The sequence below is a fragment of the Mustela putorius genome, unplaced genomic scaffold (genome assembly GCF_011764305.1).
Source record: "Mustela putorius furo isolate JIRA1106 unplaced genomic scaffold, ASM1176430v1.1 tig00000508_pilon_pilon_pilon, whole genome shotgun sequence".
NCBI classification, from domain to species: domain Eukaryota; kingdom Metazoa; phylum Chordata; class Mammalia; order Carnivora; family Mustelidae; genus Mustela; species Mustela putorius.
In genome coordinates, this window is record NW_025421402.1 from 4,024,132 (window position 1) to 4,050,034 (window position 25,903).

General features: G+C 50.5%; 1 protein-coding gene across 7 annotated transcripts in view; it reads left to right on the forward strand.

Annotated features, from left to right (window-relative positions):
• Positions 1 to 25,903, forward strand: part of ATP2B4 (ATPase plasma membrane Ca2+ transporting 4) — a 94,143-nt gene that overhangs the window by 54,098 nt on the left and 14,142 nt on the right. For 4 of the 7 annotated variants that reach the window (XM_013058162.2, XM_004756359.3, XM_004756357.3 and 1 more), the window contains exons 3-19: positions 1,784 to 1,981; positions 2,621 to 2,878; positions 3,282 to 3,407; positions 3,835 to 3,960; positions 5,023 to 5,058; positions 6,626 to 6,787; positions 9,618 to 9,832; positions 10,185 to 10,427; positions 10,994 to 11,235; positions 12,643 to 12,874; positions 13,783 to 13,962; positions 14,844 to 14,931; positions 16,518 to 16,624; positions 22,106 to 22,297; positions 22,740 to 22,953; positions 23,521 to 23,732; positions 24,737 to 24,844. In XM_013058162.2, coding sequence (XP_012913616.1) covers positions 1,784 to 1,981; positions 2,621 to 2,878; positions 3,282 to 3,407; positions 3,835 to 3,960; positions 5,023 to 5,058; positions 6,626 to 6,787; positions 9,618 to 9,832; positions 10,185 to 10,427; positions 10,994 to 11,235; positions 12,643 to 12,874; positions 13,783 to 13,962; positions 14,844 to 14,931; positions 16,518 to 16,624; positions 22,106 to 22,297; positions 22,740 to 22,953; positions 23,521 to 23,732; positions 24,737 to 24,844 — 2,939 coding nt within the window. Of the gene's footprint in view, positions 1 to 1,783; positions 1,982 to 2,620; positions 2,879 to 3,281; positions 3,408 to 3,834; positions 3,961 to 5,022; positions 5,059 to 6,625; positions 6,788 to 9,617; positions 9,833 to 10,184; positions 10,428 to 10,993; positions 11,236 to 12,642; positions 12,875 to 13,782; positions 13,967 to 14,843; positions 14,932 to 16,517; positions 16,625 to 22,105; positions 22,298 to 22,739; positions 22,954 to 23,520; positions 23,733 to 24,736; positions 24,845 to 25,903 lie in introns of all 7 variants that reach the window. The other 3 variants (XM_045081033.1, XM_004756358.3, XM_045081032.1) reach the window with 2 other exon arrangements.

The following is a 25,903-nucleotide window of genomic DNA, read 5'->3' on the forward strand; positions in this document are numbered from 1 at the left end:
AGGGAGCCTCTGGGAAGCAGCCCAGTTTGCTTCCAGTGCTTTGGCCAAACTCCCTCCCCTGTGGAGCTTGGCTGTGCCACTCAGCCCTGTTCAGCTGGAGGCTAGTGTGGTGCATCTGGGTACCAGAAGGCAGGAGGGCCCAGATAAGAACATCTGCCCTGCTCCCTGTTTTCCCTCTCTGAAGCACTGGCCGCCCAGAGGGACCTCCCTTCCCCGACTGCACAAGTGCAGATGCCCGTCCATCCCCTGACACTTCCCCTCCACGGAGAGTCCTGCGTCCATCCTCCCGGACAGCTGAGGGTCTCGAGGACCTCTCCTGTTGGTTTTGGTTTTTGGGTAGAGAAAGGGAAGCCATCTCAGGCGCTGCAAGCAACACCCCCTTAGGGACCTATTTTCCCATTTTTCGAAGACTTTTTCTGTCCAAATGTCTTCCTTAGGTCTGGCCCAGATCTCTCCTCTCACCATGTAAGGTACCACTCTTGGTTCCTATGGAGTGGAGAGGGGGAGTAGAGGTTTGCCCACACGCCATGCCCCAGTCCGTGCCAGGGTAATAGCGCCTCGCACGGACCCCAGTGTGAGGACGTCCTCGGCCTCAGTAGCTCCCCGTTCTCCTTGCTTTCCCTCGTGTGCTGTGATGCTTGCTGGAGTGCCCCTGTCCTCTGATTCTAACTCTCCTCTGCAATGACTTTTTTCCAAGACAAAGGTCAACCTCTCCTCCCCCCCGCCTATGCATGGGAACCCATGAACAGGGCCGCCAACAACTTCACGTGTGAAAACCCTGCCTTACTTGCTGCTGTGTGTAAACAACTTTAATTGAAGTCTTAGGATTTCCCTCCTTCCCTGACAGCCCAGCAGAGGGGCCCAAATATAAGGCCTGAAATAAAGAAGGCCCAGGAAACAAGTCTGCCTGTTCTTCCCCTCTCTGGGCATGTGCCTGGACCCGGCAAGTGTGCTCACATAGGACGTGTGTGGTCATGGGGAGACACGGGTAACCGAGCACTGTGTACTGTCTGACTTCATGGTTTCACCTTTTTGTTCTTTTTTTATTCAACATGAGTAACAGTGGTCCTGTTAATGCCTAACTTAGTCTCAGTAGTACTAAGTACACAGTACTTAACAGAGTGATAGTACCTCTTAGTGCTAGGTGTCTGTGTCTGTGTGTGGGTGGGGGACTGACAAGGAGGGAATGGACACTGCACCTGGGCACCCAGAGTAGGAGGCTAAAAGCCCCTCCCATTGATCTCTGGAAGCCCCTGGAACTTGGAATCAGGACAGCTGGTTGGGCCCTGTCTGCCAGCCTCCAAGCGTGACCTTGAGCAGAGAGCTGCTTCTTTCGGGCCTTTGTGTGTGCGCCAGTGGATGGAAGCTAATTCAGTTTTGAAATCAGCAACAGCAGATACATGTTTAATGTGAGAGAAAAGTTCTGTCAGCGCCAGGAACCATTTGAATGTTTGTGTTCTTAGAGCTGGAACTTGCAACCTACTGGTGAGAGGAGGTGAGGTTCCAGATCCCGGGGAGCTCACCCTGGACACTAAGAGCAGTGAAGGACCATCTTGTCCCAGTTTGCCCATTTTGAGACTGAAGGTTTCACAGCTCTCTGCGTCCTGGGCAAACTAGGTGGGGGGGGAGGGGGACTGGTCACCCTAACTGGATCTCCTACCTGGGCAGAACAGGAAGCAGGCAGGTCTTTATTTCAAGAAGCTTTGGACCTCCTTCTCCCATCATTCATTTCTTCCCCCTTGTTTTTCTTACCTGTTCCTCCCACTCATATCTCCCATTTCAGGTCTATCTGGGAACCCTACGGATCTGGAAAAACGTAAGCAAGTGTTTGGACAGAATTTCATCCCCCCCAAAAAGGCCAAGACCTTCTTAGAACTGGTGTGGGAAGCCCTTCAAGATGTCACACTCATCATCCTGGAGATCGCAGCCATCATCTCCCTCGTCCTGTCCTTCTATCGCCCCCCTGGGGAAGAAAATGAACGTGAGTGTCTAGAACAACCTGGTGTGACTCTGATCCGTGTTCTTTCCACCCCCACCAAAAAAGCACTAGTATTCATGATTGACACGTGTAGCTTAAAAGTTGACCCTTCTTTCCAGAGTGGGTCCTCCAAAGAAAACCAACGAGTAGCTGGTCAGCCATTCCTCAACCCATCCTGATTCCAGAGTCTTCTTCCCCTTCTCCTACCAAATCCTTATGCAGAATACTTCTACCCTCACCCAACCACCAAAACCTGCTTCTCAAAGTGCTCCCCACCAATTATCTGGCATTATGGGAAATAGCAGTGACCTAGAGCCTGGAGCAGGGGCCTGGCCTTGTTGGGAATCGTGAGTTCTATGCATATGCTGGCCAGTAATTTGTACTGATGTGCTTTGTGCTACTTACTCGTTAACTTCTTTTGGGTTAACATAAATGCTTATATTGGTGTTGACATACATGACGCCCCGCCCTGCTGTCCTTCAGTGTCCTCGGAGGATAGATCACCTGCCCAAGGGTTGTGTTTTCTAATTATTCTCTTTCCCTGACTTTCCATTCTGGAGGGTTGTGGAAGCACTCCTCCCATTTTTAGTGTTCACCAGTGCCCCCCGATGACCCTAAAGTTCTGTCCTTTCCCTGGGCCAGAGTGTGGTCTGCCTGTCAGTAGCCCAGAAGATGAAGGAGAGGCGGAAGCTGGCTGGATTGAGGGCGCAGCCATCCTGTTCTCCGTGATCATCGTGGTGCTGGTGACGGCCTTCAATGATTGGAGCAAGGAGAAGCAATTCCGGGGGCTGCAGAGCCGCATCGAAAAGGAGCAGAAGTTCTCTGTGATCCGAAATGGCCACATCATCCAGCTGCCTGTGGCCGAGATCGTGGTGGGTGACATCGCCCAAATCAAATACGGTGAGAGCTCATGCTTCTCGAACCTATGTCGTCCTCCCCACCTGAGCGCTGGGTCCTTTGGCACAGGGGGCTGGGAATCACTGAGGACCTAGAAAGATAAAACCCCAAGCAGCATTAGCTTCTGGGTTAGTCGAAGGAGGTTGTTGAGAAGGACTCAAAGAAAGAAAAAAGTCTCCCCAAAGAATGTCAACTCTTTGAATTTCTAAGGAGTCTTATCTCAGGTGGTGAGAGATGAAGCCGTCTTTCAGATGAAGCCTGCCACAGGCTTTCCCAGTGCTGTCTGGGCCATTGTCCTATAGGTAGGGCCTGTGGGAGCAGACCTAAGACAGGGTTGGATGGTTCCCACCCTCTGACAAGCTCTTCCGTCCCCTTTCCCTGTCGCCCCTTCCCCTCTGCACACTAGGCGACCTGCTGCCTGCAGATGGGATCCTGATCCAGGGGAATGATCTCAAGATTGACGAGAGCTCTCTGACTGGGGAATCAGACCATGTCAAGAAGTCCCTGGAAAGAGACCCAATGCTGCTGTCAGGTATGGCTTCTGGTTGCTCCAGGCCTTGCCCTCTGTTCTGGCCCTGCCCCATCTCTTTCCCCTGGGTTCATTTGGAGCAGGAACATATTAGTGGGTTGAATACAGGCTATCAGTCAATGGAAAAGAAGTTCTCTGTGAAGTGAGTGTTATAGGGGCCTTGATAGGGCTCTGCTGGTTAGTGGTTGGGGAAAGAGGGAAAGAGCCTTGCTCTAAAGCAGCTAGACACATTTTTCTTCTTACCTCCCAATTTGTTTGGTCTATTTTAAATGGGCCCAGCTCTTGACCTTTTCCTGCTATCTGCTGGGTATATCATTATCCATGGGGGAAGAAGGAAGAGGGACTGTTTTTTTCTAAGTTTGTATTCCACACCGAAGCATGGCTAGGTATAAGAAACAACCCTCCTTCTATCTTCTCCATTCTCATATAGGAACCCATGTCATGGAAGGTTCTGGCCGGATGGTAGTAACTGCTGTGGGTATCAACTCCCAGACTGGAATCATCTTTACCCTTTTGGGAGCCAGTGAGGGAGAAGAGGAGGAGAAGAAGAAAAAAGGTAAGGTCATGTGGGATGAGATTGTGAACCCTCCCATCCCCATGGCCAGACTAGGAAGCAAGGGACCAGGCGTGCATGGGATGTCTGGTGGGAAGAATTTGCTGGATGAAGAATGCAGATATCCAGACTTCTTGCGGAGATAAAGATGTCGAGCCTGGCTCCCCAGGGTGCTCTGATGAAAACCAAATCAGGTCGCCTTTGAACCTCAACTCCTGTGTGTCTGTTCGTGGGTTGTAAAGGCGAGAGATGTAAAGCTTGCCCCAAATGAGCCGGCTAGGTGCTGTGACCCCAGCAGGCCTCTGCGTAGTCCCCCAATGCTTGCCCCTTCCTCCCTCAAATGTGAGGCAGTGAGCGAACCGTCCAGGCTGCAGGAAGGCTGCTGAAAGCCTGGGCTCACAGTGGGAGAGAGGTAACGTCTACCCCCAAAGTTAGTCCCATCTTTGCCATTCACTTGCTCCTAAAGGAAAGACAAACAAGGAAGGAAGGTAAACAAGAAAAAGATACTAAAGACGATCGACCTTTCCCTCAGCATTCCTTCTTTCCTTGGAGAAGAGAAGGATTTCTGTCACTTGGCCAGAGGACCATCTGGGCTGTTCCGTGGAGGGCAGTATATCAGAAGGAAGCAAAACCCGTTCCGTCGGGAACTAGACTGTAGGCCAGCTGCTGATGCATAAGGAGGAAGCCGGCCTGGTGCTGGCGAACGGACACAGAGATACACCTCTGCCATCAGGCAGAACCGGTTCCAACCTCTCACTTTCTAACCCCTACCCCATTTCTGTGAGTGATGGGACTCGAGCTGGGAGCAGCCTCCTAGCGGCCCCGGCGCAGGTGTGCGCTCACCTTTGTGAGAGGTCTGGTCCGCATCCCGGTGGTCCTGCGCGCCCCGAGGAGGCATGGATGTGAGCAGAGACATGAACTTCCTTTCCATTTCCCTGCCCCGCCACTCCACCCCTTTCTGCGGTGGCCCTTTTGGGCTCGGAGCGGGACCAGCAGATCATATACCTGATCTCTTAATAGTCACCTTGGGTCTCCACCCCACTTTTCTCTTTCTTGTTCAAACAGGTAAAAAACAAGGAGTCCCTGAAAATCGCAACAAAGGTAACCTCTCCACCCACTCATTTACCATGTTTACCTGCCCACACTAAAACCAGACCTTTCCAGGCCATCTGCCTTCTCCCTTTCCCTCTCCATAAATCTGTTATCTGCTGCCGGGGCCTGATGCCTCATCCTGAGGAAGGTGCAGAGATTTTAGGGGTGGTCACCAGGTCCGGGTCCCCATCTATGATGTGACAACAGCACCCCCTGCTGTTGTCTCACGGACCCTCCTGTCAAGGTTTCTCTTGAGGAGCAGGTGGGAAGGATCTGCTCTTCCCCGGGCCCGCTGAACTCCCCACTTCACCGCCCTAGGCCGGATTTAAACACCCACGGGCATGGTCATGGTCATCCGTTTCTGGGCTGGAAGACTTCAGAGTCCCGACAGTAGAGGGAGTTGGGGTGGACAGTCCCTGCACCCTCCTCTTGCTAGCTTCCTCATCGGTGTCCTCTTCTGGCCTGGATCCTTCTCTGCTAGTCTTCTTGGGGTGCTTGGACAGAGCCCGTTCTCTGTACCTCTCCCCACCTCCTTCTTTGTTCTCGCCGTCTGTCTTCTTCTCCCGATCTGGTGTGTGTTTCTTTTTTGGTGGCTGTGTTTACATCCCGTCTCTGTCTTGTTTGTGGAGTCTGACAACAGAGACACTATCTCAGGAAGGGCATCGTAAGCAAAAGAGCCGAGCTATGCAGGGGTGAAGCCGGAGGGGGAGGGTGGGAACCGGCCAGAAAGGCTCTCTTGAGACAGCTACTGGAGATTTTTTTTTTTTCCTTTGTACCCACGTCATAGTAGTCTTTAGGAATAAAGTCATCACATTGGAGAAGCAGGGCCTCACAGAAATAATTCTTTAATTTTAGGTCTCTTTAACTCTTCTTTGGAAAGCAAAATGGATTTATATGTCTGTCTTTATCCCTCTCATTCCAGAGGGTCCCTCCTACCAGCTTCTTCCCTCTCCCCCAAAAGACTTAACCCTCCCCGCTTTGTATATCCCCACCTTTGTCAGACAGGGGAGAAGGGACATTTCCTTCCCCAGTGATTCAACTGATATAAGAAGGAACTGGAAAATACCCTGTTTGGGGGGTCTGTGTTTCTTCCCTGATGGTCTAAAAGGAGAAAGAGATGAACCTTTTAGCAGAGCAGACTGGGACCCTTATGCTCTGGAAAAATCTGCCAGCCTTCCCTGTCAGCCCCTTTCTGCACTAAAGATTCACTATTTTAAGCGCTGAATTCCAGGAAGGATGGTTGTTGGTAAGAGCACTTAGTGGCATGACTAATCCTCTTGCTGGAATAAACCTGGCTTGGGGCTCTGAGGTGGTGCCAGGAAGCTGCCACCGAAGAGGAAATCCATACCCTCAAAGCACTCCCGTTTCTTTTCCCGTTGTCAGAATATCATTCTAAAGGCCGTAGCAGAGGGTGGAAGTCATGTCCCTTGCCTGGCATGGGGTGAGAGCGGCCAGAGCTGATGCTGGGGGTCCAGGTGACTTCCGGGAAGGAGACAGGAGTTTTGGTTCCCATGCGCTCGCTCCTCGGTCCTGCCAGCTCGTGCACTCACCTGTCCTGTTTGTGTGCACACCCTAGCAAAGACTCAGGACGGAGTGGCCCTCGAAATCCAGCCACTCAACAGCCAGGAGGGGATTGACAATGAGGAAAAGGAGAAAAAGGTGACCAAGCTGCCCAAAAAGGAGAAGTCGGTGCTGCAGGGCAAGCTGACGCGCTTGGCTGTTCAGATCGGGAAAGCCGGTGAGTAAGGCAGAATTTTCTCATTACTGGGGCCACTGCGGATCCTCGCCACTGCGGCTGTCCACCTTCTGTCCCAGCCAGGCTGGCAGAAGGAAGCTGACCCTTCCCAGGGGCTCATGCAGCACAGGGTGGCTGCGCCTCTCTCTCTGCCCTCTAGAGAGAAGTGTGTGCCTGTGTGTGAGGGGCGAGGGTTAAAGACCCCGCGTGGTCTCTTGCCTCCCACCAGAAGGGAGGTAAAGGACTTCTGTCTGACAGGGGACATTTACTTTAGCAAGAAGGAGACCTAGCCGACCATGCACCTGTTTCATGTATTGGCTTGTAAATCCTTCAGGAGAGAGAAGGCTCCTGTTTGCCAGCGGCGATGCCTAGTGGAGGGCTAGCACCTGGCCTGGCAAAGTGCGATGATGAACGCAGAACAAGGACTAGAGGAAGCGGGAAGACTGTGATTTCCAGAGGCTTTTTGCAGAGGAGGGCATCACTAGGGGCACTCTGACCTATCGTGAGAGGAAGTGGCTTCTCCAGCCCCTGCCTCTATATTCTCTCTCTACCTTCTGTTGGGGGCTGGGGCAGGGGTTGGAGGAAGAAACAAAAGGAAGAGTGCCCCTTCTGTGGACACACCTCTCATGGGACCACCTTATACCACTGTCTTGTGTGCTTCTGACCCCAACCCACTGTCTCATGTGCTCCTGACCCCGCCCCTCTGTCTCATGTGCTCCTGACCCGGAACCACTGCCTCATGTGCTCCTGACCCCGACCCACCGTTTCGGGTACTCCTGACCCCAACCCACTGTCTCATGTGCTCCTGACCCTGCCCCTCTGTTTCATGTGCTCCGGACCCCGCCCCTCTGTGGACCACAGTCAGTCTAGTCCTGTACATCTGCATGGACAGCTCACCTGGGATATTGTTAAAGCACAGATCCTGATTCAGGAGGTCCCAGGCAGGGCCAGGATTCTGCATTTCTGACAGGCCCCCAGGTGATGTCAATGCCACTGCTCTGCTATCTGCACTTTGAGTGGCAAGAATCTCTGCAGGGCACTGCCATAGCCACTAACCACGTGTGGCTGTTTGTTGCCCCTTAAATGAATTACAGTTAAATCCAAGTTAACATTCAGTGCCTCCATTACATCAGCCTTGTATCGGTTGGTTGATAATCACACACTGCTAGCGGCTACCGTATTGGACAGTGCAAAGGGAGGACATTGGAAACATCACAGAGTTCGCTGGGACAGCATTCGTCTAACGTAGTCATTCAGTTCCAGTCCCCAGCTGATGGCGAGCACGTGAAATCTCTTGTGTATCAAGTGTACGTGGAAGACATGAATTGCAGGTGTAGAATCAAGTTACTGAGCCTGGCACACATGTTTGAAACATTAAACAGATCCCACTAACCTCTCCTGTGGTCCACGAACCCCTGCTTGCTCTTTAGGGAGTGCAGGCTCCCTGATGGCCGGCCACTGGTCCCCTCTCTTATTTCAGTTAATGTTCTAGGCCAGGCCCCTAGGAAGGGAGGCAAGTCTAGTGCTTTGTACCACCCAGGGAGGGAGTGCTTCTTTGAATTTTGGACCCTAGGCACCTTGTTTGCCTCACCTTAGCCCTGACTCTGCTGAAGCAAAATTCAGAAGAATACGCTTTTATTGAAATAATCACCTCTAACCTTGCTCGGATGCTGTTGCATCATTAGGCTCTCAGGAAAAGCAAAGACCCACCCTAGACTATGGTCTGAAGCAAAACTTTTCCCAGATACTGAGCCACAGATCCGCACAGGGTGCCCAGATTCTGAGCCCCTCAGCCTTCGGGGTGTCCAGGCAGCCCCCAGCAATGTTGGAGCCCCTAAGCCAGCTGCTTTCTGACATTGAAAAAATTCTCCCATTCATATCAGTCTGTTGGACGGCCAGCTTGTCCTGGCTTGCTGGGGACTCTCTTGATTTTACCACTGAGAGTCCCACATCCCAGCTGCTCAGTCTCAGGCAAACCAGAATAGTTGGTCCCCCAGCTAGGGTGCCCTTGCCGAGAAACCCTTTTTTCGGGAGGTGGGTGTAGGGATGGGTGAAATAGGTGTTGGGGATGAAAGACGGCACTCACCATGATCTAAATAAATAAAGAAGATGAACTGGTTTTAAAAATCATGATTGTCTTTTGATCTTCTTAAAAAAAAAAACTCTGTGCCTCAATTTCCTCATGAAAGGGGATGATAATACTAACTTAAACTCCCAGGGGTTTTGTGAGGATTCAATGAGTTGGTACACTTGAAGTGCGCTGGCCTGTATAGTAATCATTATAGAAATATTTGCTCAGTGTAAACATATACATTATTGTCATCTTCTGTCTACGCCATGGTAAGAGAAAAGTCAGGAAGCTCCGTTCTCAAGGTTAGCCACGTAGGTGACGTGGAACACCATACGGTCCTCGCTGTAGACAAGTCGGGTGAATTACCCGACGTTCCCCCGCTGCTGGGGGAGAAGCCCAAATTGTTAAACTCCTAGGAAATAGGCAGATGCAGTCACTACAGTATGAATTGTCAAAAGAAGGTAGGTCTGAGATAGAATCATAAAATGCTCTTTTAGAAAACTAGACCTACTCCTTATTTACGAATGAGGAAACGGGCCGGGAGAGAGACTGTGACTAGTCCAAAGCCACGCGTCAAGTGGGTGTCATGCTGAGACTAGAACCGGTGTCTGTGGAGGACAAAACCCGCATCCTTTCCCCTACGCGACAGCGTACAGGTGACCGAAAATGGGTAAGGGACGTGGACATGTGTCCTTAGAGACAATGGATTTAAACCTCAGTAGCGAGGCTACACCTTATGCTGGCTGCTTGTTTGCTGGACAGGTCTCCTCATGTCTGCCATCACGGTTCTCATCCTGATCCTGTACTTTGTGATCGAGAACTTCGTGATACACCGCAGACCGTGGCTGGCAGAGTGCACGCCCATCTACATCCAGTACTTCGTCAAGTTCTTCATCATCGGCATCACCGTCCTCGTGGTGGCCGTGCCGGAGGGGCTGCCCCTGGCTGTCACCATTTCACTGGCCTATTCTGTGAAGGTGAGACTGCAGCAGGGCTGTCTCTTCCTGTAGGACAGAGATGGGAGGGGAGGGTGCCCTGTAGCCTCTGGTGAAAAGGTGGGCCATCCCCTCTGCACAACCCCCGGGTGGCCCTTCACGAGAGCAGAAGCCGCTGGCTCCGCTCAGAGACAAAAGGACCATATTGATCGGTGGCATCCAGGGTGAGATAACCCAGTAGAATCTGAAGAAGATTCACAAAAATTGTCTCCCGCATTTTTGCGCAGACCAGAGCGTGAGACGTGGAGACACATTGAATAAAAAATGGCCTTTGACCTATATATGGCAGAGCTCTATCGGTCCGTCCTCAAGTCTGTTCTTATCTCCTTTGTAGAAAATGATGAAAGACAATAACTTGGTGCGGCACCTGGATGCTTGTGAGACGATGGGCAATGCCACAGCCATCTGCTCTGATAAGACCGGCACGTTGACCATGAACCGCATGACTGTGGTACAGGCTTACATTGGAGACACTCATTACCACCAGATCCCAAGCCCTGATGCCCTCGTGCCCAAGGTCCTGGACCTTATTGTCAATGGCATTTCTATCAACAGTGCCTATACCTCCAAGATTCTGGTAAGCTCTTCCTTTGCCTGGACACTTAGAGTGGGTAATTGGAGGGAACTGTTGATTTTCTCTGGACAGAGGAATTGTCCCTTGTTTGTTCTGCTTGAGTTGCCACCCCCACGTTTCCACTTCCTACTCCTCGGTGAACACGTTTGGGGTGACCAGGGATGGATCCATGGAGTAGAGTTGGGGACCCGGAGGCAGGTAGAAATCCAGGTCTCTGAGAGGCCCGCCAGTCACCATATCATGTCAGTATCTCTAGGAGAGATGGACGTATCAGGGGTAAATTACATACTTTCTGGAAACTGAGAGAGGGTGTTCAAATGAGACCCACATAGGGTGAGATGCCAGCACCAGCCCCAAGGCAGACTAGAACTTCACTAAGCCTGGGATGGCTTGGGGACCACAGTCACCACTGACTACTGTCTGCCTACCCTTGGAAAAAAAGGCAGATGCTGTCTCCCTGCGTGGGTTCCGGGTACATACGTGAACATTTCTTCAGGGAGTTCTCTCCTTCCTGAGCTCTCTCCGTAGTCGGGGCATGTTATCAACAGCATATCCAATTTCTCTCTCAGCCTCCGGAGAAGGAGGGAGGTCTCCCGCGGCAGGTGGGCAACAAGACTGAGTGTGCCCTGCTGGGATTTGTCACCGACCTGAAGCAGGATTACCACGCGGTACGCAACGAGGTGCCTGAGGAGAAGCTCTACAAGGTGTACACCTTCAACTCTGTGCGCAAGTCCATGAGCACGGTCATCGAGAAGCCCAGCGGGGGCTACCGCATGTACAGCAAGGGTGCCTCTGAGATCATCTTGCGCAAGTGAGCCCCCCTCCCCCGCTTCTCCTTCCTTTCCAGATCCTCCCTGCCAGAAGGTCTGGGGGACATGTGCCATGCTGAGCCCACCTGAATGGTCCATGAGCCATTGGACCATCGTGACACCATCACGAATAGCTGAGCACTTACTCAGGCCGAGGCTTGTTTCCAAGTGCCTCAGGTGGCCCCTTCTGCATAATCTTTACAACCCAGAGCAGTAGGTGCTATTATTGTTCCTGTTTTATAGATGAGAAAGCAGAGGTACAGGAAGCGAAGTAACTTGCTTGGGGGGTAAAGCTAGTAGGGGCAGCCAGGATTCAGACCTTGATAATCCAAGCTTTGATCTGCTCATGTAAAACCCGAGGAACACCCACGGGGTTACTGTGATTAGATGGTTCGATGTGCGCCTTGGATGTGGCGTGAGTTCAGTTCTAGACTGCCGCGATGAAGCGAGGTGAATGAGTCTTTTCAGTTTCCCAGCATACAAAACTCATAGTTCCACTAGACTGTATAACCATACATAGTTATAACAGACTGTAGTCTATGAAGGGTGCAATAGCCTCTTATATAAAAAAACAAGTACATACCTTACTTTAGAAATACTTTATTGCTAAAAAATGTTCACCATCATTAGCGATCATCATCTTTTGGCTGGTGGAGGGTGTTGCTGGGTGCTCAGGGCACTGGGTGCTGAAGGACTGGGAGGCTGTGGCACTTTCTTAAAATAAGACAATGATGTGTGCTGTGTTGATTGACTCTTTCTGTGAGTGATTTCTCTGTAGCATGAGATGCTATTTGATAGTAAAACTTCCATCAAACAGTGAAACTTCTTTCCCATTTGGAGTCCTTTCCCCTCAAACCCTGCTGCTTCTTTATGCACAATTCTAAGTCCTCTCTTGTCGTTACAAGAAGTTGCATAACTTGATCAAGCAGCTAGACCGTTCACAGATCATTAAAGGCTGACCTGTGTGGGCCCAGGGCCAGTAGCTGGATTAACCCGTGCCTCTCTTTGGCTCCACCACCTTCTTTTGATCAACCCGTTCCTGTGGAGCCCGCCCTCCGCACCGAGTACCATTCTAGTACTATGCTAGTACTGGGAATTAAAAATGTGTCTCCCTCTTTGAGAAGTTCAAAGAGCACGTGATCCATCCACAAGTGACCCTCGGTGTCACATTCACAGATGAGTAGGAATAGACGACATGAGAGAGTCACCCCCTCTGCTTACGTAGACCGTGTCCGCCTCCAGACCACCCCACCTTGCACAGAGGGACTCGGTGGGATGATGGGTAGAGATTTCTGGCCTTGGGACAGTGTCTGTACGAGTATAGCAGAGTCACCCGAAGGTCTGTAAGTGAGCATAGAGGCATACTGGGTGGGAAGGGGGAGCCACCTCCTGACTGCGTGCTTCCCTAGGTGTAACCGGATCCTGGACAAGAAAGGGGAAGTGATGCCATTCAAGAATAAGGACCGAGACGAGATGGTCCGCACTGTCATCGAGCCCATGGCATCACAGGGCCTCCGAACCATCTGCATAGCTTACCGGGATTTCAACGACGGAGAGCCCACGTGGGACAATGAGAGCGAAATCCTCACTGAACTCACATGTATCGCAGTGGTGGGCATTGAGGACCCCGTGCGCCCAGAGGTGAGGCTTTGGCTTTGGCTTTGGCCAAAGGGTAAGGAAACATGATGGGAAGCCTTCTACCAGCGTCTGGCCCCGGAGCGAGGCAAGCGCGACGTACTAGGAAGCCACCCCAGAGTCCCGGGAACTGGGGGACTCGTTCCATTGCTAGCTGTGACCCCAGGCAAGTTACCCAACAACTTCTCACTTACCCAGATAGATGTTTCTGTGCCTCCTGCTTCCCAAAACTGTGGAGTGCTGAGTTGGTAGATGCTGGCATTCTCACGGTGAATGCCATCCGAGGGGTGAGAGGCGTGGGTTTTACCGAGCTTGTGATCCAGTTCCTAAGAGCAGTCAGGAGGCGGGGTTAATTGCAGCACCGGCTTTGCCTCCAGCCACCTTCTCTCAGTCAGGACGTTCTTGCAGAGTGCCCTTAGGATAGCTGAACCATACTCTAAACACTAAGGCATTGAAAAAGTCTCTGCTTATAAGAAGTCCAGACAGATGGACTTTGAGTTGGTCAAGGCCCAAGGCATGGGAAACTACAAAGAATGGACGGGCTGGAGTATGCACCAGGGCGGTGGAGAACGGTGAAAACTTCTGCCAGAAAGGAAGGCAATGGCCAAATCCCAAAAGAGGAGACAGACGCCCTGCCAAGGAGTCTAGATTGTAGGGAGAGTCCACTTCCATGCCTGTCTCCTGAAACAGATTTTCTCTTCAGTTCCTGGTACAGGAAGACAAGGTCAAGTGTAGTGTCCTGGGTAGGGACGGAAGTGAGGCGGCACCAAACAATATAGCAATGACCAGACGTGGCCCGTGCCTTGTGGCACTGCTCCCGGGGTCCCTCTCTCCTGTCCACAGTGAAGGGACCCCCAACAGGGGCAGGCGCCACCGCTCCCACCTCCTGCTCTCCCTTGCCTTACTCTCCACAGGTACCCGAAGCTATTGCCAAGTGCAAGCGAGCTGGCATTACTGTCAGAATGGTGACAGGTGACAACATCAACACAGCCCGGGCCATCGCCACCAAATGTGGCATTGTGACACCTGGGGATGACTTCTTGTGCTTAGAAGGAAAGGAATTCAACCGACTCATCCGCAATGAGAAGGGAGAGGTGGGTCCCGGCTGGGAAAACCCAGGGCCTCATTTGGCACCTGGTTGGGGGACGGGGTGGGGGGATGGGGGGGGGCTCTCGTTGTAACCCTCCTGGGACACACATCTGGGACACGGGAGAAAGCCGCTGGGTTTTGTCATTCTTGTTTGTTTGTTTAAGATCTAACTGCCTTTATTAAATGGCTTCATGACTTGAGCAGAATCCCATGTAGCTAGTAGGGGGAGCTGTGAGGAGTTGGACCACCAGCAGGTGGTTTTTAAACTAAAATCTATTCAGAGCGAACTTTCCTTCTACCAGGGCTGCTCAGGTGGGAAAACTGGGAGTTTTCTTTCTTCTCATTATCTTCCTTCATAAGCTCTCTTTTGAGACAGTGTCACTAACTTTTCACTTTTTCCCGATTGTGTTCAGTCATAGGATGCTTTCGTACTGATTCCCCTCCACCTCACCGTCCTGTGTCACCGCCTTGTGACTAGTGGTGGGTGGCATGGGTCTGCGAGAGGATGTGGTCTGGGTGTGGAGCAGACCAGAGCTTCCTGGTCTGCCTAGAAACCAAACCAAAGACCTCAGAAGCACTTTGGCTACCTGAACCAACAGCCAGCTCTGGCCCACCTCCTATCAAGGGTCCAAGAAATAGGGGACTGGCTCCCCAGTAGGGAATTGGAAGGGAAATGAAGACATGCAGGACCTGGATGGTCACCATCAGTGAGTCTGCCCTGGGAGACGGAGCTGGCTGTCTCATCTCCCCTGGAGCCCAGGATGGTACACCTGCCATGGGCTGTGGAATGCTAGCTCTCCTGGAATCTCAGAGCGTGGGGAGATGTGAACTTCTCCCGAATGGCTGCTCTGAGCTTGACTGACCTGGTGTGGTCTGGTGTTGGCAGGTAGAGCAAGAGAAGCTGGACAAGATCTGGCCGAAACTTCGAGTCCTGGCGCGATCGTCCCCCACGGATAAGCACACACTGGTAAAAGGTGAGCTTGGCTCTTAACTAGGTGCCTGGGGCAGGTGGCGGCAGGCTGGGCAACGAGGTACACAACGAGAACCACTGGTGAAAGCAAGTCTCGTGTCTTGAATAGGAAGGCATCAGGAGAGCTCTCCAGCTCATGGTGGGGCAGGGAGCAGACAGGTCAGCAAACATCTATATAGAACACATGTAAAGAAGGGATCTTCGAACATCATATCTTGTTTGCCAATAGTACTGTGTACTAGTCAGAGCGGGTTCAATTACTCCCATTTTTGCCACTGAGGAAGTTTGAGGCTGAGTAGACAAAGAACTTACCCATATTGCCTCGCTGGTGAGCGGAAGTGGCACGGTTCAACCCCCACCCGGGTCTCTGTCTTCAAATCACCTGGCGCTTTCTCCAGCACAAACTGGCCACCTTGGGGCCCTCACCAGGCTGCCTGTCGAGGACGGACTCAGAGCCCAGTGCGCCACTGAGAAACAATTGACAGCCTTAGGGGGATAATGTAGAGCCTCCAGCAAGGGGAAGAAAGGAGGAAAGAACAGAGTAGAAAGGGAGGTGGTACACGCTTAACACACACATACACACACACACACTCACACACTCACACTCCTATGGCTCCAGCCTGGACTCCAGAGAAGGGCACCTAGAGAAGGTTTCACGGATGTGTGTGCAGATGTGTGCACACATGCATGTGTGTACCTGTGGTGTCCAGCTCTGACACCCTAAGCTTTCTCCTGTCCTCTCCGTGGCTGGAAGAAGCCCGCCTCCTGGAAGGGGTAATTTTCTGCTTGACTCTTCCTTCCATTTGGGTTGCTTCCTGCTCTTGCTCAGGGAGCACACGGCCCTCCTTGGCTGAGATGGGATGGAGTGGTGTTCGGGCTTCACCCGCTGGCTTTGGGACCCTGCAAGGCCTTTCCCCTCTCTGGGTTTCAGTTTTCTCATCTGTAAGGTGATAGGAGTTGCTTAGATCATGGATCTCTCTGGATCCCCTCCAGCCCTCTGACTGTATTATACCTGTGACCTGGGGCTGGCTGTCACTGGACCCTTGGCTTCCCCCTCTTGCAGGAGCTGTGCTTACTGGCGCAGGAGGCTGAGACACTGCTATCCCCCAACCACCAGGGGGGGGATAAAGAGCAGGACAGCGCCATCCGCTCCAGTTGCCTGAGTGGCCGCCTGGTGCGGGGTCAGCCAACCTCACCCCCATGGGGCCTGGTCTTACCCCTTCCCGTGGTTGTTTTCAGCTGGCAGCTGGACTTCTGTGTATGCATTTCTCTGCCTGCTGCCAGGGTGAAGGCTGAGCCAGGTGCTCCTCCCTCCCTCCCTCTCACTCTCCAATGCCTGAACAGAAGAACAAGGCAGACCAGTAACAGCTTCTCGGGAGCTGACAGATCTGTCGGTGCTCAGAAGGGGGTTACACGTTCAACGTGCTCTAAAGGGAGCTTGTCACCCACAGAGAAAAAGAAAAAAGGAAAAGAGGTGGTGGCAGGGACCAGGGAAAAAGACCCAAAAAGGGCCTGCGTGGTGGAGCAGAGGGCTTGCCCCACAGCCTGCGACAGCGCATGTGGACTCACGGGGTGTGTCTGTTTTCCCAGGCATCATCGATAGCACCGTTGGGGAACAGCGACAGGTGGTGGCTGTCACGGGTGATGGCACAAATGATGGGCCAGCTCTGAAGAAAGCAGATGTTGGTTTTGCCATGGTAAGCAGCTGGGTATGCCGTCTCTGCCTGCAAGCAGCCTTCTCCACCCGGGAGTCAGGACGGGCCTCCCGGCAGCCTGCCCCTTCCTGAACCTTCACCCACCCCTGCCCTTGGGCTCTTTGCTCCGATGCTGTCTCTCCTGCTGACCTGGCCGGTAAAAGTCTGTGTCATGGGAGACCCGTCAAGTACGAAGACTAGATGACCCAGGCAGGGAAACCCTGACGCCTCATTACCACGAACCCACGAACGTGGTGATGTTGTCTGTCTCGGCGCACCATAGAAAATTTGGGTTCCCTGTGAAGTACGTATTCCATGGCCAACATAGTTATCACTCTGCTTCTCACTTGTGAGGCCAGGAGCATCAGAATCACCAGGAAAGTTCATTTAAAATCCTGTATCCCAAGGTTCCACAGGTGAATATCTTGATTCATTGGCATCTGGGCAGGCCCAGAGATGTTTGGCGTTTCTTAACAGGCGCGCTTGTTGATTCTGATGCCGTAGCAAACATGGGAGCCCCCAGGTGGCCAGGAACATCTTCCCACTCAAGTGGCTTGTGATTATAAGCCTCTCGTGTGTATTGAACTATTGGTGATTTTTAAGCAGCGGAAAGAGATTCAAGAAGTAATCTGTGTTTACGGTGTTCCCTTTAACACCCACAAGAACATTGATTCTAGGAAATTTCAAGAAGACACAGAAGTAGAGAGAATAGTTTCATGAAGCCTTGTGTACCTGTCACTCAATATTAATTATGGACACCTGGCCCCTCTTGTGTCACTGGATGTTTCCCCCACCACTTCTCCCATCTGCAGCTGAACTGTTCTGAAGCAAGTAAGGGACGCCCTGTCATTTCATTTGGAAGAACGTTAGTATATGCCTCTGATAAGTGTACATCGAGGGCATACATCTAGAATCATACCACTCTTATCGCACAATAATCCGAGCCCTTATTGTCATTAATCATCTGGTCCATTCCCCCATTGCCCCAAGTGCTTCACAAATTCTGTCTTTATCTTTCTTTGTCCAAATCAGATCTAAATAAGATCCATGCACTGCAATCATGGACTGTCTCTCCTAGAGCTCTTAATCTATAGCAGTCGTTTTGGAAGCGTGCTCCTCCTCCCAACTGGACCTGGAAACCTATAGAAATGCAGATCCCCCCACCCAGGCCCGCCCCAGATTCTCAGCTGCATCTGACAGCTCAGAGTTGGAGCCCAGCAATCTGTGCTTTCACAAGCTCCGGACATTTCTGCCACACCCTAAAGGTTGCGAACCACGGGTCCTGTAGGATCATTGTGTCAGGGGTCCCCAAGAGCAGCTTTACATTTGTGGATTCACTGAAAGGACTTATGAGACTTGGTACAGAGCTGTCCTCATGGCTAAGATTTTTTTAGTGCATGGGTGTAATAAGGCAGAAAGTCGCAGGCAGAGTCTGGAGGAACCCGCATGTAGGCTTTCTGTTCTCTCCCGCCGTGAGGGCTCACATAGAGCTCGCTCTCCCCCTCCGACAGCACATGTGGGATGTTTCTACCCAGAGAAGCACATCAGAGATTGCAGTACCCAAGGTTTTTGTTGGGCTTGGGCATATAGTCACTTTCTGCCTAATATGAGCTAAGATCTGGACTCCTAGGTGTGCCTAGGGGAGGCTCTGTCTGTTGAGCAACCAACTCTTGGTTTGGGCGCAGGTCATGATCTTAGGATCGTGAGATTGATCCTGATCGATCTCCGCATTGGTCTCGCCACTCAGCAGGTAGTCTGCTTGAGTTCTCTCTCTCCCTCTCCCCTCCCCCTATTCTCACATGTTCCCACTCCGTCTCTCTCTCTCTCTCTCTCAAATAAATAAATAATTAAATGTTTTTTAGTTAGTTAGGTTTTTTTTTTGTTTTGTTTTTGTTTTTTTAAGAGAGATTCCGGACTCCTAGAAGGAAAAGAGGTGCTCAAGAGAAAACATACTGTTTGGGCACGGTCTAGGCACAATGAACCACCAACTAATATTCAGTTGATTGTTGACTGCGGCGTTCTGAGAGCCAAGGTCCCAGATGCCAGCTGAGGGCCAGCCTCACAAATAGCCCTTTCTAAAGATAACAGGATGCAATGTTAGCTCTCCTGCCCAACCCCCTCTGTCTTTTGTCCTAGCTATTTAGTTTTGAAGGAACCAGGCTGGTTGTCTACATAGAATAATGCATAACATGGGTTTTGTTGACCGTATTCTTGTCATATGCAGTCAGATTCTAGATCCCATCTTTCATTAGGGCCTGCAAATTTACGTCCAGATTTTCTCTATTAACTTGAAGACTTCTACAGAAAGAAACCTGCCCTCCAGGATTATTTGGTAACTCTGAGGTTGAGGTTCATGTTCCTACATGAAAGGCAGCTAAATACCTGATCCTTTTTCTTTATTTACTAGTTTTCAAAATGAGTTGACTTTTTAGGATACTCCCAAGGATAACCAATAAGTTTTATATGTGTGTGTGTGTGTGTGTGTATACATATATATGTATATATACACACATATATATATACATACACACATATATATATGTTTTTAAATTTTTTTAATGACTTTATTTATTTTATGAGAGAGAGAGAGAGCACAAGCAGGAGGGAGGAGCAGAGGGAGAAGGAGAAGCAGGCTCCCCACTGAGCAGGGAGCGCAATGTAGAACTCAATCCCAGGACCCCGGGATCATGACCTGAGATAGAAGCAGCCACTTAACTGACTGAGCCACCCAGGTGCCCCTAACTTGTATTTATTTATTAAATTAAGTAGGCTCCATGTCCAACGCAGGGCTTGAACTTAAAACCCCAAGATCAACAGTTGCCTACTCTACTGTGTGAACCAGCCAGGCACCCGTGAATTATATTTTTTAAAATAACCCTACTAAGGAACTCTACTAAAAACAGCTCATTTTTAAAATATCGTTATGAACTACAGATTAAAGTACATTTGATGTGTTTCAATCCCATTGCCCTTGTTATTATTTTGACGTTCACATTGACCCGTCATTAGCCTCATGAATCCTGCTGGGTCCTTTAGATACAACCCTAGTTATTCTTAATACCTTACTTGGTTTCTGTCATAATAACATGTTCCAGAATCATTATATGTATTTCTCATCCTAGATCTAGAATCATCCATTTCTCAAAGTCCTGCTTTTTAGTAAGAAATGGTGCTTAGAGAACCAATCTGAATGTCAGAGTTTCTTACTATCAAGGAAATCATTTCTAGATCTTTGCAATGGGAAAAGCTAGGAAATATATCTTTTATGTCTCTTTTTTGTTTTTGCGTTTCTTTGTTTTAAAGATAAAACGCTTCATGAATCCATGTTGGTATTTTCAGTTCAAATTTAGAATTACAGAACTCTAGCTACTTTTATTTAATTTCCCTAATTTTATATCTGTACCTCTTAAGCTGAAAATTTTGATTCCTAATGGCATTAACATAATCCTTACTTATTTTACCCTAAAATATAGGTAACAGTCTCAAAATAGCAATAATAATACAAGTGCTTTTGTATTATTATTATTATTATTATACATAGTATTATGTATTATTATATATTATTATCTAATAAGACAAAAAACAGTTCAAGATTCTTCTTGTAATTCTTTTTATTCTATAGTTATACTCTGCTAGGGTCTACCATCAAGGTACTGTGTTTTTTTAAAAGTCATTTGGAATATTTTTCCTTTGTGTGATTGTACTTTCCACTGGTTGTACCAGTACATTCACACCATGTTGCTTTCCATTTTAGAGATTGCTTTTTTTTTTTTTCTTTAAAGTAGGCTCCACATTGGGCCCCAAATGTGGGGCTCGAACTCATGACCGTCAAGAACTGTGCTGAGATCAAGAGTCAAACACTTAACCCACTAAGCCACCCAGGTGCCCCTAGAGATTGCTTTTTAATCTTAGTCTTGATTTATACTCAGATAAAGTAGCTATATAGTTCTAAAGTCAAATATACAAAACAGAAATCCAGCTTCTACCCCTGTCTCCTCCATCCTATTCCCTCCCCACTTCACTCTAACATTTCTTTTGTTTTGGTGTATCCTTCTGTTTGCTCCTTTAAAATATAATCAAATGTATAATGTATTTGCATCCTATCCTCTTCGATAGATGATACTTACCTGTACTATATGTATATTTTTCTACACACATAGCATACACTCTCTTTTTTCACGTTGCTTTTTTTCATTTAACATAGCCTGAAGATTATTCCTTGGTAGAAAGTATATATAGTTCTCCTTTCTTTTTTTTTTTCCCCTCCTTTCTTTTTTCAGGGCATGTGACACATGGTGGGGATGCATTAGAGGACTTTTTGATGGGGAAACCGAATTGTTTAATCTGTAACAGGTGTTTGTTTATTGCAATCTGGATAGGAAAATATTACTACCTGGTAAAGAGAACAAATGGTGTACTACTGCGAACCAAATCAATGAACACGCCCCTCTGTGGGTTTTAGGCTTTGCAAGACACGGTACAGAAGTAGGGGCGGGGACCTTAGGGATGGTTTTGGTCTCATAGACCATTAAAGATAGATGGGGTTTAAATAGGTGAGGAAGGAGGATGTTCCAGGTTTAGGGAAATGGTGTAAGTAGAAGTCTAGACTCCAGAGTGAAGGAGAGAATCAGAGAATTGTTTAGGAGCAGACTGGAAAATGAATCCCAGTTCACCTGTTGAGGGCTCTGAATACAAGTCTAGAAATTTTACCGTTTCCATAAGCACAGCTTTCACCCATTGTCTATTGAGAAACCTTTCGTGGTTCCCCAGGAACAGGAATTTGAACAAGAGTAGGACATCTGAACTGTGCTGCCAGACTACTCCCCCCAGAAAAAAAGTGTAAAGTGACTTTGAAGTGTGGAGAAGACAAGGACATAAGTGAGACACTGGCAGTGGCAAAAGAAATATAAGAATTTAGGGGCAGAAAAGAATTTAGGGACACCTGGCTGGCTCAGTCGGTGGAGCATGTGACTCTTGATCTTGGAGTTGTGAATTTGAGCCCTATGTTGGGTGTCAAGATTACTTCAAAATAAAATCTTTGAAGGAAGCGAAGGGAAGGGAGGGAGAGGGGAGGAAGGAAGAGGGGAGGAAGGGAGGAAGGGTGTAGGAAGAGTGTGGGGATTTGGAGGTAGCTTAGGACACAGGTTCCCTGTCCTTTCCTTCATTTCTAAGGTGGGGGGCTGGCAAAGAAGGGAGAAAGGAATATCAAAGATAACTGTCATTTCCACTTTAGGTTCAGGAGTAAGATGGTGGCATCAGGCCCCAGCCCTGCTTGCTGTGGACTGAGGGTGACACATTTTCTCTGGAAGAGAGAACTCGGAATACGGTGGCTCGGTCACTGGCATTAGCGTGGCGCCTGCGCCCCCTAGTGTTTATGGCCAATTCGGAAGCTTCTTGGGGGTCTGGAAATGCAGTCCGGGTTCAGAACGCAGATCAAGTCTGCATATCTAGGTCCTCACTGCTTTCCCTCCCTCTCTCACTCAGGGTATTGCAGGCACAGACGTGGCGAAGGAGGCATCAGACATCATCCTAACGGATGACAACTTCACCAGCATTGTCAAGGCAGTGATGTGGGGGCGAAACGTCTATGACAGCATCTCCAAGTTTCTCCAGTTCCAGCTCACTGTCAACGTGGTAGCTGTGATCGTGGCCTTCACCGGGGCCTGTATCACTCAGGTGAAGGGAGCACGGGGTGGGCCAAGAGGAGAGGGATGAGGCAGGGGCGAGGGAACGTGGGGGATGGGGTCCTGGTCACTGAGGATTAAGGACAGGAGTTGCGCCAGGGGTGTAGGGGCGGGAATTAGCTCTCCTAGGTCCCCATCTGCCCACGTGGCACCACTAATTTAGCACGTGCATGTCAGCCACTGGGATGAGTACCTCTGTGGTCTTCAGAAACAACCTTGCAATGGGATATTGCCCCCCATCTTACAGGGGAGGAACCCAAGGCTCAAGGAGGTTAGGTAGTGTTCTCAAGGTCACTCAGCTAATGAACAGCCAGATCCAAAGTCTGCGTGGATGGTGGAAGTGAGGCCACTGCAAGGGCAAAGCTGAGGCTGCTGAGTGAGCCAGGGGTTGGTTTCTGGGGAAAGCTCAAAGCACGGGTGCTTCCTCCCACCAGGATTCCCCGCTGAAAGCCGTGCAGATGTTGTGGGTTAACCTAATCATGGACACTTTTGCTTCGTTGGCCCTGGCCACGGAGCCTCCTACGGAGTCTCTGTTGAAGCGTCGCCCCTATGGCCGCAACAAGCCTCTGATCTCGCGCACAATGATGAAGAACATCCTGGGCCACTCCGTCTATCAGCTCACTGTCATCTTCTTCCTCGTCTTCGCTGGTGAGCCGCGGGGGCGCTGGGGACAGGGGTCTGGGTGCTAAGCAGGGACGGGGGCAGAGAATGGCCCGCGGAGAGAAGGTGGCACGGGAGCAAGCCGACCACAGGACTAGGGGTGACAGCAATGTCACCCACGGGGTGTGTCCCCTTGCCCCGCTCTGTGCCGCCCTGCACTATTTGGTATACTCCTCTTAAGAATTTCACAGGGTGGCTTTCTGTACTTTTTTTTTTTTTAAGATTATAAAACTGAAGTGTGGGACCCGTGTTGAATATATAGCGGCACTAAGATCAAACCTGTGTCTGCCAGACCCTTGCACAGCCCCCACCCCCCAATGCCACACCATAAGCAGTCAGAGTCACTGCAGCGGACGTGGAGAGAGAGTCAGATATGCTGAGACCAGAGCTGACACTCAGAGTGTTTGCTAGCTAGTGTGGCTCAGATACTGACCCGAGAGAATGGACACCGGCCCTAGGACCCTGGCTTGGCCATGCCTGGGTGTCATTCTGACTCAAACTGGACCCTCACAGAGACTGCGCTTAACCCGCTAATGCTTCCTTTGTCCCCACTAGGCGAGAGGTTCTTCGACATTGACAGCGGGAGGAAGGCGCCCCTACACTCCCCACCCAGCCAGCACTACACCATCATTTTCAACACCTTCGTGCTGATGCAGCTCTTCAACGAGATCAATTCCCGCAAGATCCACGGAGAGAGGAACGTCTTCGCGGGCATCTTCCGCAACCTCATCTTCTGCTCCGTGGTCCTGGGCACCTTCATCAGCCAGGTGAGCCTCTAGCTGGAGTCGGGGCAGGGGGGCTGGGATGGCAGAGGGCAGAAGCTGGGAGCGGGGTTGCTTAGGTACCCGGGAGAAGGAGGGAGGGAATGATGGGGACTCGGGCTGCAGATCAAGAGCTTTTGGATTCCCGGTTGACTTCCATCTGCACATTGCTCTGGAACTGGAGCCTGCTGGGTCAGGTGCCATGGTGCAAGGCAACACGTTGGTAGCAAATAAAACGAGATGAGTGGGTTCCTTCCTTGTCTTTCCAAAGCACAGAATTTTCCCAGAGTGGCCAAGGAGAGAGTCACTCCCCGAGGTCCTTTCTGTCCCTCCTGCCAACATACATGAGATAGGCAGACACATGCCATACGGGCTCCCTCCTTGTTCCCACCCCTGCATTCGTGCGGGGCCCTTGGCAGAAGACAAGGTGCAGTCCACAGACAGAGAGAAGGAGTGGCAGGGTGCACGAGCAGTGGACAGATAAAGCTGGCCTGGGTTCTTCTCGCAGAACTGGGGTCAAGGCATGGCTGCCCCGGTGATAGAAGGATCAGGTGTCTTCCTCCTTGCCCTAGTCTCGGGTACACTGAACACCTACAGATACAGGAGACTAGGAGCTCGCCCCACACCAAGGGGTCCTGCCATCCCCTGCCGGGGTCCCCCTCATTGGCCTGCCTCTTCAAATCCTCCTCTCCCTCACTGTGCCTTCTCTTGGCACCTCGCCCACTAGCTATAGTCACCAGAAGCTTCCAGCCCCCTGGATCTGTCAGGTCTTACCTTAATAATATTCATAGTAAGTAGCTCTGTCTCCCGAGCAGAGTCTCTAGAAAGACTGTGTCTGTCTTCTCTTCCCCGCTCTGGATTTCCTCTTTCTCCTCCTCCAACAAGCAGATTGGGCCTAGGCCCACAGGGATCACGGGCCGGGGCACTGACGCCGTGTTGGTGGTCTCGGCTGGAGGGCTAGCTGCCCGTGACTCGCCTCCCTGATGGTGGGCTGCCTTTCTCGGTTCTAGATTCTCATTGTGGAATTTGGGGGTAAACCCTTCAGCTGCACGAAGCTCACCCTATCTCAGTGGTTTTGGTGTCTGTTCATTGGCATCGGAGAACTGCTTTGGGGCCAGGTGAGTAGCAGCCGGCTCGCCCAGTGTGGGTGTGCGGCCGGCAGACTCTCTCCTCTGGAGGAGATGGGACATGCGATGGCAGCGCCTCCCAGCTCCTCGCCATCAGCTTCTTCCCCCCAGTTTTCCAGGTCTTTCCATCTTGCAGGACCTGTCAGTGCCCCCCACTTCGGTGGCTGTGGATCTCCTCTAAGCATGCCTAGTGGCAGGCAGATCCCTTAGCGTCTCTGAGATGGGAGTAGAAATGTTCAATGGAATTTTGCTAAAAAGAGAAAAACAAAATTAAGGGTCTTAGAAGTAGATGTTTACAGAGCAGAAGTCTATTTTAATAAAGCCACAGTCTGGCTGTGAGCTGCTGGGCTGACCTAGTTTAGGACTCCCCTGCCTCTCATGTTCACCATGGCCTGAATGGGTTGACTGGGTCGAATGGCTTACTCTCACCTGAGATAAATACAGACCCACGAGAGCTCTAGAGAAGCAGCATAGCACCCAGTTAAGAGCATGGACGCTGGGACCAGCTCCCCGGCTTTGAATCCCTTTGACCAAGTGTCTTAACCACTCGTGCCTCAGTTTCCTCAGCTTAGGAGAACAGGATCATTGTTCCTCATTGCTAATGGGCCAATCTGTTATGACACAGAAATGACTTAGAACAATTTCTAGTACCATCTAAGGACACAGTAAAATTTAGCTATTGGATCAGATCTGGCAAATTTTGTTCCTTCCCAGATACCACTTTGCACACCCTCTTATCCCCAGCTCTGAGCCAGGAGAAGCTCTGCTTTGCAGACATCCAGTCTCTACCAATAGGCTCCAAGCCACCTGGGTGACAGCTTTGTTCTAAGTGGCCCCAGCGATCCTTCCCTGGGACCACTTCCCCGTAGACCTGCTGGTTGTTTCTTTCCTGTGTCCCAGATGCCTCCCTGATGAATTGCTGTCCTGATTCCTACCATGAGCCCCTCCTCCCTGTCCCATTCGGTGGCATTACTTTACCAGTGGGACCCTTTTACACCTGAGTGAAGCTTGGTTGTTTCACCAACTGTCTGGAACTTCCACCTGGGTCTA